Source organism: Laccaria bicolor, genomic scaffold (assembly GCF_000143565.1).
Source record: "Laccaria bicolor S238N-H82 LACBIscaffold_51 genomic scaffold, whole genome shotgun sequence".
Taxonomy (NCBI): Eukaryota; Fungi; Basidiomycota; class Agaricomycetes; order Agaricales; family Hydnangiaceae; genus Laccaria; species Laccaria bicolor.
In genome coordinates, this window is record NW_001889922.1 from 233,515 (window position 1) to 245,846 (window position 12,332).

Consider the following 12,332-nt stretch of genomic DNA (forward strand, 5'->3'; position numbering starts at 1 on the left):
ACAAGGATTGATGGCTGACAAATTCAGCTTTATCTTACTAAGCACTTCACACCCTCACGAGACTTCTCAACACGGCTTCAGGCTGCTCCTGCCTCACTGTTCCACAAACCACCACGAACTCTGATACATTATTTTGTAAGTTTCTGGATAACATTTTGATCATTATGGAAAGCCTTCAACTATTTTTAGACACCTTCAATTGACATTTTGTCCACTTGGATTGCTTCTGATCACTTTTGATGATAGGATTTCACAAGGTTTTGATTGGTTAGTTGCTTCAATATGTGGATCTTTTTCTCTTTTTTTTGGTAATCAGAATATATGCTTCAGTTGTCCTTTTGGTCTTGATGTAGGATATTTCTTTTGCTCCCTGCCTTTATTACTTAACTATCATTTATTCCCTAGGGATTCTCCTCCTAATACTCCACAAAGGCATAGAAATATTGAGAGGGCAAGAGAGCGTCAAGAAAGGATGTTGGAAAGTCCTGAGCATAGGAGAACACCTCAAAATCCTGCTGTTGGTGGTGGTGTACCTTTTAGTCTTCCTTTCCCTATTCCACCCCCTGTTGCTCCTCTTCAAATTCCTCAAGGTCCTGTAGGTGATGATCCATTTGTTGAGGTTCTATATAATGGTCAAATTCTTCACCTTACTCCTGGGATGGCTGCACAAGTGGGTAATTTGCAAAATCAGGTAGGTTGCAGAGTTATATCTCTTTTTCTAATATTTAATATATCTTTTAGGCTCATGCTTCCCCCCTTGCTGCCCCTCCACCTCTATTTCCACCTGCTGCTATGGTAGATGTGGTAAGAAAAACCATTAGGCTATTTTCCATCTGTCTAACAAGCTTTTTTCCAGAATATGGGGCATCCTAACCAAAATGGTATTCAGTATCCACACTTACCTGCTCATTTACAGGCATTGGCTGCAGCTCTTCCACCTCTTCCTCAGCCTGTAGGAGCAAGAGGGAGGAGGGGGAGAGCTACGAAAGAAAGGAAAGTCATTAGAGCAGTGTCCACCAATGCCACTTCCAGTTTGCCTGTCACTGGGCACAACTTCAGGGAAATCGCCTAATTGCTGAGCAATTAGCATATAATCAGGCTGACCAAAGAGATAAAGCTCAACAATGACTTGGTCAACTCAATGCAGAGCAACGTGCAGCATATGATGCCATTATAAATGCAATAGAAAGTAACACACCAAAAATGTTCTTTTTGAATGGTCCTGCAGGAACAGGAAAAACATTTCTTTACAATACCATTTGCTACCATCTTCGAGGGAATGGAATGATAGTTCTTTGTGTTGCATCCTCTGGCATTGCATCCCTGTTATTGATTGGAGGAAGAACTGCTCACTCCACATTCCGTATTCCAATTCAACTCCATGATGGAAAAAGTTGCTCAATTAAGAAAGGGACACATCTAGCAGATCTCATGAAAATTGTCAATGCAATTATCTGGGATGAGGTACCAATGCAAGATAGACTGTGTCAAGAAGCAGTTGATATTAGCTTCAGAGATATTAGAGATCAACCAGATGTACCATTTGGTGGAGTTACTGTTATTTTTGGAGGAGACTTTCAACAAATTCTTCCAGTAGTTGTCAAAGGTGGACGGGAACAAATTGTCAGCCAGTGTTTTCAGCGATCACATCTCTGGACATCTGTCAACATTCTGACTTTGAAAGAGAATATGCGTCTGGAGAATACTTCACAGGAAGAAAAAGACTTTGCACGATGGCTTATTGAAATTGGGCATGGGAAGCATACAAATGCAGATGGTTCTACTCTTCTGCCAGAAAGAATGAAATGTGGGAATGATGTTGCATCTCTAATTAATGCTCTCTATCCTGGCCTAACCACTTTGTCTCAAAATGCAAGCAGGGCAGTTAGTAGGAATCACCCAGCTACACTGAGAGCCCCGACAATACAAACAGGCCATAGTTGATGGGGCCTGCTGATGGGCCGATGAGGGCCAATAACCCTGTGTTGATGAATTGGCTGATGTGATCCCAGTATCAAGGTGAAGAAGGGTCGGCCAACTACATAGATTTATCATAAACCGATCAGTAGGAGGAAGCTGTGCTGGGAAGTCAAGTCCCTGTATTTGTGTATCGGCTGATAGCTAACCAATGCAAGGTCGGCTGACAGTTTTTTGGCTGATGAAAGATAGCTAAGCTATGCAAGGCCGGCTGACAGTTTTAAACATTGCTGGGTAGGTGATCGGCCGAGGGGGCAGCTAAGCCATGCAAGGTCGGCTGACAGTTTGAACAATGCTGGGTAGGTGATCGGCCGAGGGCCATCACTTCTGATTAGCAGCTAGGCTATGCAAGGTCGGCTGATATTTCGACCGTGGCCTGGGTTGGTGGTCGGCCGAGGGCCCTCGACTCTGGTTACCAGGGTCAGCTGGTCAGATGTAGATATCACAGAGTCGGCTGTGGACAAAAATGTATGAACATGGTCAGCCGAGGCTTCACTGAGGCCGGCTTCTCAGTTGGGCCTTTAAGTTAGCAGCCGAGCAGAGGCAGACCGGGCAGAACTTACCTCCATAGTTCAAATTTTCAACTTGATCCATAGTAAATATAAAAAACAAGAGCTGCGATCGCTGCAAGTGACTTCTGGGATTCGAACCCAGGGCATACATACATGACGTACACCTCCCAGCATAACCACTAAGCCAAGCCAACATTGGAAGACAATGTCGGCCAGTATCTTTTACCTGCCTGCAATTTGAACCCAGGCGTCCAAGCTCGGCACTTGGTAAGTCACTGTTCTCGGCATACGACAACACATTGGTGAAGTACTTTGGCTGGTGCCAAGGCCGGGTGGAAAATAACCGAGCAGACAAGTGAATTAAATTGGCAAAAGTGCCCGGGCTGCGTCTCAGGTAATAGAGCTGATTTAATATTAAATTGGTGAAGTACTTTAAGTGGTGCTGAGGCCGAGTGGAAAATAACCGAGCAGACAAGTGAATTAATTCAGCAAAAGTGCCCAGGCTGCGTCTCGGATAATAGAGCCGATTTACTATTAAATTGTTGAAGTACTTTGGCTGGTGCCAAGGCCAGGTAAAATATAACCGAGCAGACAAGTGAATTAAATTGGTAAAAGTGCCCGGGCTGCGTCTCAGGTAATAGAGCCGATTTAATAGTAAATTGTTGAAGTACTTTAGCTGGTGCCGAGGCCGGGTGAAAAATAACCGAGCAGACAAGTGAATTAAATTGGTAAAAGTGCCCGGGCTGCGTGTCAGGTAATAGAGCCGATTTAATAGTAAATTGTTGAAGTACTTTAGCTGGTGCCGAGGCCGGGTAAAAAATAACCGAGCAGACAAGTGAATTAAATTGGTAAGTACTTTGGCTGGGTGGAAAACAACAAGCAGACAAGTGAATTAAATTGGCAGAAGTGCCCAAGCTGCGTCTCGGATAATAGAGCCAATTTAATATTAAATTGGTGAAGTACTTTGGCTGGTGCTGAGACCGGGTGGAAAATAACCGAGCAGACAAGTGAATTAAATCGGTAACAATGCCTGGGCTGCATCTCGGATAATAGAGCCGATTTAATATTAAATTGTTGAAAGTACTGTAGCTGGTGCCGAGGCCGGGTAAAATATAACTGAGCAGACAAATTAATTAAATTGGTAACATTGCCCAGGCTGTGTCTCGCATAATAGAGCCTGTTCAATATCAAATTGTTGAAGTACTTTAGCTGGTGCCGAGGCCGGGTGAAAAATAACCGAGCAGACAAGTGAATTAAATTGGTAAAAGCGCCCGGGCTGCGTCTCGGATAATAGAGCCGATTTAATAGTAAATTGTTGAAGTACTTTAGCTGGTGCCGAGGCCGGGTAAAAAATAACCGAGCAGACAAGTGAATTAAATTGGTAAGTACTTTGGCTGGGTGGAAAACAGACCAATTTAATATTGAATTGTTGAGGTACCTTGGCTGGTGCCCAAGCTCGGTTGGAAAATTACCCAAGCAGAAACGGTGGATTAAATTTGGGTAAAAGGGCCTGGGCTGGCCCCTTCGGGGGAAAGATATTAATTGTTGTACTTTGGCTGGTCCGAGGCCACGTAAAAAATAACATAGCAGAGAAGTGAATTGAATTGGGCATGGGTTGCATCTCGGATAATAGAGTCAATCTAACATTAAATTGTTGAAGTACCTTAGCTGGTGCCATGTCTCGGTGCGAAGTCACCAGTCAAAATGCCCAGGCTGCTGCTTGTGATTAGATATCAAATTGCTATGCCATGTCTGGATGCAAAATAACCAAGAAAATGGGTGAATTGAATCGGTAAAAATAACTGAGCTGCATCTCGGGTGATACAGCCGATTTAATATTGATTTGTTGCAGTCCTTTAGCTGGTGCCATGGCTGGGTGCAAAATGACTAAGCAGACAAGTGAATTAAATTGGTAGAAATGCCCGGGTTGCACATCGGATAATAGAACCGATTTGATATTCAATTGGTGAAGTCCTTCAGCTAATGCCATGTCCAGCTGCAAAGTTGCAAGTGAATGGATTCTCCCACCATCCCACCATCCCACCATCCTATCATCCCACCATCCCGCCATCCTACCATCCCACCATCCCGCCATCCCGCCATCCCGCCATCCCGCATCCCCCGCCATCCCATCATCCTTCCATCCTTCCATCCTTCCATCCTTCCATCCTTCCATCCTGCCCTCCTGTCATCAGCATTATATCTTGACCATTACTGGGCCACTTCTCTCCAAAAACCCTGCTAATTATATCTTGATGTAGTCTATGACATACTCAAAACAAGAACGTATAGTAGTGTAGTTGACATGCATCTCCCTCAATGTTCCCCATGGTATGTATACCTTTACTGTAGTCTCCCCAAAGCAGAAAGAATACAGTGTATATTATATATCCTTAATTTGTGGTAGCTCAGAATAGCCATTTGGGGTTCTGAGTATCTGTATTGCACAAAATGCCCAGAAGACATATAAATCCCATGGGAGTTCCAGAGGAATATGTTCAATTATTATTTGCAAGACATGAAGATATAAGGTTCTAATTGGAGAACTTACCTGGTAAATGGTGCATGGAGAGGAGGGAGGAATACATTGTATCCATTCGTTACATCACCACAGTTTCACCAATGAGAGTCAAAAGTGGGTTGGAGGTAGGGATGGGATAGCTAGAAAGAAGTTTAAAGGAATTACAGAGATTGACAAGACAAGATAATGATTTCAGAAGATTATATATGGAGCAGGACAATGGTACGTGGATAGTCACTAACATTCTAGCCATATCTCTGTATCCACCAAAACACATATTCAAAACATCCTGCCTTCCTTACCTGATCAATACTCTTTGAACAACCTACTAGCTACCCCAGCCTTAAGTGAACCCCACACCATATATAATAAACACCACCAAGATATGATTAGGAACTTGTTTGGAGAGAAATAGTCCAGTAACAGTGGAAATACTATACTCATGACTGGTGGGCAGAATGGGGGCAGGATTACACCTATTGGAGAAACTAGTGCCTGATTTAGTAATTGTCGGTCAACAATGATGGCATTGAGAGGGGGCACCAGGCGGATGGTGTGAAAGTTATAACTAACTTGTCTCTTTGGCATTGGTGTATGAATGGCTCCGAGCTCGGGGAACAACTCTCATGAGTTGTGTTATCTTGTCTGCTCGGTAATATTACACCCAGACTGAAATGATATGGATGCAACCCAGGCATGTTCAGTGATATACTTCACTTGTAGGCTCGGTAGTGGTCCACTTGAACAAAGCATGGTTGAAGTACTTCCGGGCGTTTTTACCAATTGAATCCACTCAGTTGTGGCTTTGCAGCCAGGCACAGGGGTGGCTGAAGGACTTTAATATTTAATCACTAGCATTACCCGGGGTGAGGCCTGGGCATTTTTGCTAATCTGGTTCACTTGTCTGCTTGGTGATTATGCATCTGGACATGGCAGCAGCTGAAATACTTGGACAGTTTAATATGAAATCGGTTCTGTCATCCAAGATGCAGCCTGGGCATTTTTACCGATTTAATGCACTTGTCTGCTCCATGATTTTGCACCCGGACCAACTAAGGTAATTCAACAATTTAATATGAAATTACCAGCATCACCTGACATGCAGCCCAAGCGTTTTTACCAATTTGGTTTATTTGTCTGCTGTGATCTCGCATCTGGACACGGCACCAGTTAAAGTACTTCACCAATTTAATATTAAATTGGCTCTATTACCCGAGACGCAGCCCGGGCACTTTTACCAATGTAATTGACTTGTCTGCTCGGTTATTTTCCACCCAGCCTTGGCACCAGCCAAAGTACTTCACCAATTTAATATTGAATCGGCTCTATTATTTGACATGCAGCCTGGGCACTTTTATCGATTTAATTCACTTGTCTGCTCGGTTGTTTTCCACCCAGCCAAAGTACTTCAACAATTTAATATTAAACAGGTTCTATTATGCGAGACGCAGCCTGGGCAATGTTACCAATTCAATTCATTTGTCTGCTCGGTTATATTTCACCCGGCCTCGGCACCAGTTAAAGTACTTCAACAATTTAATATTAAATCGGCTCTATTACCCGAGACGCCAGCCCATGCATTGTTACCGATTTAATTCACTTGTCTGCTCGGTTATTTTCCACCCGGCCTCGGCACCAGCCAAAGTACTTCACCAATTTAATATTAAATTGGCTCTATTATCCAAGACGTAGCCCGGGCACTTTTGCTGATTTAATTCACTTGTCTGCTCGGTTGTTTTCCACCCAGCCAAAGTACTTATCAATTTAATTCACTTGCCTGCTCGGCTATTTTTTACCCGGCCTCGGCACCGGCTAAAGTACTTCAACAATTTACTATTAAATCGGCTCTATTACCTGAGACGCAGCCTGGGCACTTTTACCAATTTAATTCACTTGTCTGCTCGGTTATTTTCCACTCGGCCTCGGCATCAGTTAAAGTACTTCACCAATTTAATGTTAAATCAGCTCTATTACCCGAGACATAGCCTGGGCACTTTTACCGATTTAATTCACTTGTCTGCTTGGTTATTTTTCACCCGGCCTCGGCACCAGCCAAAGTACTTCACCAATTTAATATTAAATCGGCTCTATTACCCAAGACGTAGCCTGGGCACTTTTACCGATTTAATTCACTTGTCTGCTCGGTTATTTTTCACCCGGCCTTGGCACCAGCCAAAGTACTTCAACAATTTAATAGTAAATCGGCTCTATTATCCGAGACTCAGCCCGGGCACTTTTACTGATTTAATTCACTTGTCTGCTCGGTTATTTTCCACTCGTCCTCAGCACCAGTTAAAGTACTTCACCAATTTAATATTAAATCGGCTCTATTACCCAAGACGTAGCCTGGGCACTTTTACCAATTTAATTCACTTGTCTGCTTGGTTATTTTTCACCCAGCCTTGGCACCAGCCAAAGTACTTCAACAATTTAATAGTAAATCGGCTCTATTTAGTGTTTGAAAGTCCGGTTCGGTCCGGTTTTTTGATGCCCAGGGGCGTTAACCGTAACCGTAACCGGTCTGCCTTTTCCCCAGAAGTCAAAAGACCAGACCAGACCGCAAAAAGACCGCAGACCGCGGTTTTTTGCGGTCTATAGACCGGTTTCGGTCTGCATCAGTTTTAACCGGTTTATGACCGGTCTTTAGGCCAATATTTTAAAATTATGAATCGGTAAATTTATTAACATCTCTAATAGCTTCAAAACGAGCCCAAGAACGTTAAATTCCGTTAGGTATTGGTGCTTCTATAAAATAAGTCTGGTACATCTATTATTCCCAAAAGTAATTTACATTTTAATTCATATCTCTCTCGTTTTTTTACCAAATCGTACGTTCTTGGGTGCGTTTTAAAGGGTATTTAAGGGGCTACAAAAAACCGGTCCAAACCGGTCAAGACCTGTTCACGTTAACCGGTCTTTTTGCGGTCTTTACATTTCAAAAATAAAAGACCGTAACCGCAGGTCCGGTCTTTTGCGGTCTTGGTCCGGTCTGGTTACGGTCTTTTTCCAGTCACGAGACCGGACTTCCAAACACTAGCTCTATTATCCGAGACTCAGCCCAGGCACTTTTGCTGATTTAATTCACTTATCTGCTCGGTTATTTTCCACTCGGCCTTGGCACCAGCCAAAGTACTTCACCAATTTAATATTGGATCGGCTCTATTATCCGAGACATAACCCGGGCACTTTTACTGATTTAATTCACTTGTCTGCTCGGTTATTTTCCACCCAGCCTCGGCACAAGCCAAAGTACTTCAACAATTTAATATTAAACATGTTCTATTATGCGAGATGCAGCCTGGGCAATGTTATTGATTTAATTCACTTGTCTGATCGGTTGTTTTCCCAGCCCTTTGAAAGTACTTCAACAATTTAATATCACCCGATGTGCAGCCCAGGCATTTTTACCAATTTCATTCACTTGTTTGCTCGATTATTTTGCATCCGGACATGGCACCAGCCAACGTACTTCAACAGTTTGGGATTTAAATGCCTGCATCACCCGATGTGCACCTTTACTGATGTAATTCATGTCTGCTTGGTGTAATTTCACCCGGACATGGTGCCAGCTCACACATCCTTTCCCTGAAAAATGCACTGGCCCAGACACAATGATTTAATATGGAATCGGCTCAATCACTCAAGGTGAAACCCGGGTATTTGTACTATTTCCCACTTGTCGGCTCCATTATTTTGCATCTGAACATGTTTGATTGGCTGTTTCCATGCATTTATACAGATTCAATGACCTTGTCTGCTCAGTAACTTTGCACCAGAATACAGGACCAGCTAATGTACTCACTGGCCTGATGCAAACATAAAACCAGAGGGTGATTTTGAATGCAGCACATGGCAAAGAACACTGGGGGGTTGGTACAACATATGAACAAGTAAACTTAGTTAGGCCATGTGTTAGCCAGGCTGGCTATCATCACGGGACAGATGGCAACATAAATTGTTTAATTGGAGACAAGCCAAAGAATGGTAGGGAGTGTGGTGCCGACTGGGCCAGGCCATATCCAGGCTGGAGATGGCAACAGATGGGGGCCAGCCTCATCTCTGCTTGGGGCTCACAATGAGATTCATGACCTCGGGTATGTAAACTGACTTTGCTGAGCCAGGGTGCGGCAAGTGGGCTGATCCATATTGTGAGGAATCAAAAGCTGTTCAGCTGACCCACAATCCAAGGCAATTTCAGCAGGGTCAATTCATCATTAGGCTGGTCGGCCGGCACACAGAACCACTCCTCAAGAAGATATGGGTGGCCGAGCCAGCTTTGATGGGGTCAACATATACATCGGCTCATCAGCAGGCACCATCAACCATGGCCTGTTTGTATGGTCAGGGGGCTCAGTGTTGTTGGGGTAAGGTCACTAATACTTGTGGCGTTACGCGCTGCGGAGATGGCCATTACCGACGTGTGGTCTATGGCCTTGGACCCTACATTGCCGACTACCCAGAACAAGCTCTGCTTGCATGCATTGTTCAGGACTGGTGTGCAAAGTAAGTGAAATAGTTTTGGACATAATCTCCCACTGACAGATTAATTTAGGTGTACAGCACCTTCCGACAATTTGGACGGTCCGATTGGGGGTCGCCGTTCCCAGGCTCTCACTGATACCTTACTCGAAGGCTGCACGCTGAAAGAGTTATGGGATGACTATGGTATTGTTGGCGACGTTATTGTACGTCATCCTTATCTTGCTTGTGCAATCTTTTCAATAATGATATTTAGCTAGTGTTTAAAGGTTCAGTTCAGTCCGGTTTTTTGCCCCGAAAACGCGCAACCGTGGACCGCAACCGGTCCAGGACCGACCCAGATATTGAGGGAACCGAACCGAACCACCTAGGACCGGTCTTTTGTGGTCCATGATACCGGTTCAGACCGATCCAGACCGGTTTTTTTGCGTATAATTTATTATATCAATATAAACCATTTGTATCTCAACCATTATTACTCTGAAAAATAAACGGGCTATATAAAATGGTAAAGCATATAAATACCCATCATTCTACCAATTGTCAAGAGATTTAATGAAGATTTGACATAGCTATGACTGAAACTGAATTACATCTCCTAGAGACTTGGGCAAAATATGGATTTGGTTATATCTTTCTCAATTCTTAACCGTTTTTGATGAAACAAAAACCCCATAAAAGGCAATAAACGTGGTTACAAGGCTATGTAACGCACGTAACCGTTTAACCGGTTGCAACCGATTAAAACCGGTCTTTGAACGGTTTTAAAAGATTTTCGAAATGAGGCAACCGGCAACCGGACCAACCCCAAATTGGGGCAACTGCAACCGAAAAAAAGACCGGTCCATGGTCCAGTTCAGTTCGGTCCACTGGTTTTTTGCAGTCCTATGGACTGAACCTTTAAACACTATATTTAGCCATTTACGGACTCCTTTCCTCATGCAGATATACACGAGTTGATAGCACCCAACCTCCTTCATCAGGTCATCAAGGGTACATTCAAGGACCACATCGTTGATTGGGTGACACAGTACATCAAAGAATCACACCCGAAAGCTCGTGCGGCGGAAATCCTTGCTGACATTGATCGACGGTAGGTGTCCATCTGCTCCGTTCTTTATGTGTGATTCTCATCTGTATGTGTAGGATTGCAGTTGTGCCGACATTTCCCGAGCTGCGTCATTTTCATGAAGGGCGGGGTTTTAAGCAATGGACAGGGGATGATTCGAAGGGGTTAATGAAGGTATGAATATCAGATTAATTCAACCATGTTCTTGTTGATGTAACTTCGATCTTCGCAGGTCTATCTGCCTGCAATTGCGGGTCACGTCCCTTCACAAATGGTTCAAGCAGTGCGGGATAGGGACTGTCACAGATAGGCTAATCCCGGGTAAACCCGAAATCCACCCATATTTGGGCTCAACTGATGGATTCAGGTAACTACCCAGACTATCTGCAGGTATCCGTGGGTAAATTATATATTTTTAGACCTCTTTGGGATATTTTAAGTGTAGGCAATAAAAACTGCAGAATAGGCCAAAACCAGTGTTCCCCCAATATATTTGCTCTCAATTTCTAAGTTTGGTGATGGAATTGTACATCCATCATATGCATAAAACAAACTTACAATAGAAAAAGGGATCAGGTCCAAAAAATGAATGAATAAATATGATCTAAACTCATATTTAGAATATGTTGAACTTCCTGGGCCAAGATTTTAGCGTATTCTGAATATGAATTCAGATTATATTTAATTGTTCATTTTTTGGATCTGATCCCTTTTTTTATTGTAAGTTTGTTTTATGCATATGATGGATGTACAATTCCATCACCAAACTTAGAAATTGAGGGCAAATATATCAGAACAAAAGAGATTACAGTGTATCCTGCAGTTTTGAGAGCATATGTTTCTACATATGTAGCCCTACATATTTGTCACTGTCTCAAGTGTCAAATGGTTTCAAGACCATGGTCATGATGTCCAACAAATCAAGTCTATAAAAAGTATAGTATGTGATTACTGAGACAGTGTATATGCAGGTGAAGAGGAGAATGAGCTAAGAGGGGAGGAAAACAAGGTAATTGGTAAAAATATCTTTGAAATCCTGTTATTGAATTCAATTTTTAGCCAAAGCAATCACAATATGCACCAAAAGAAAATCAGTTTGTCAAGGACCACATTCAGGCTTACCTTGATGAACCCAGGGTAGCAACGGAAACAATCAAGGAAATGGGAGGTTATATGATGTACTGGCACAATGCATCACAGTCCTGACCACAACTCTCACAAATGGGTTCTGATTTCTGCTCAGCCCCAGGTAAGCACCATTATTCACACTTATGTTCCTTTATTTTCAACAATTGTTGCAGCTACTTCTGTGGATGCAGAGTGAGCATTTTCCACTGGCCACCGCCAGATCAATTTCACCCAGCACAATATTAACTCTCAAACATTCAGAGCGGAAATGGCTCTCAGATCCTGGATTAAATCCCCCCTCTACCCAGGCTTCAATAAAGTTATGCAAATGATTGAAAAAAAGATGGACAATGATTTCTTTTTGTAACACTTTATGTCACCAAAATTGTTCTTTCAATACCTCTACATAAATATCAATTGTTCTCAAAGGCATTTCTCTGAAACTGAAAATAAATACTCTCAAGATGGCCAAGGCATGCTAATACACACCCCAAAACACACTCTGTGATCAAGGCTCAGTTACAGCAGCATTATATAAAGGGAAAGACCTCAGATTATGATATATAAATAACTTTAGTTTTACTGTACTCAATCTAGATCATATATGAATGACTTTTATTTTAATATGAATTCTTCTGAATTCGCT

The 12,332-nt window shown here is 42.9% G+C and overlaps 2 protein-coding genes across 2 annotated transcripts; both read left to right on the plus strand.

The window, feature by feature from the left end:
• Nucleotides 1-9,085: 9,085 nt before the first annotated feature.
• Nucleotides 9,086-9,883, plus strand: LACBIDRAFT_333471 (uncharacterized protein; the record flags this gene model as incomplete). The annotated part of the gene is made up of 4 exons (XM_001888071.1): nucleotides 9,086-9,104; nucleotides 9,132-9,513; nucleotides 9,563-9,695; nucleotides 9,746-9,883. The coding sequence occupies 4 exons, from the start codon at nucleotides 9,086-9,088 to the stop codon at nucleotides 9,881-9,883; spliced, it is 672 nt and encodes a 223-aa protein (XP_001888106.1).
• Nucleotides 9,884-10,269: 386 nt separating this feature from the next.
• On the plus strand, nucleotides 10,270-10,868 carry LACBIDRAFT_312359 (uncharacterized protein; the record flags this gene model as incomplete). Its single annotated transcript, XM_001888072.1, has 4 exons — nucleotides 10,270-10,353; nucleotides 10,407-10,582; nucleotides 10,636-10,732; nucleotides 10,791-10,868. 4 exons carry the CDS (start codon nucleotides 10,270-10,272, stop codon nucleotides 10,866-10,868), a joined length of 435 nt encoding a protein of 144 aa, XP_001888107.1.
• Nucleotides 10,869-12,332: the final 1,464 nt, after the last annotated feature.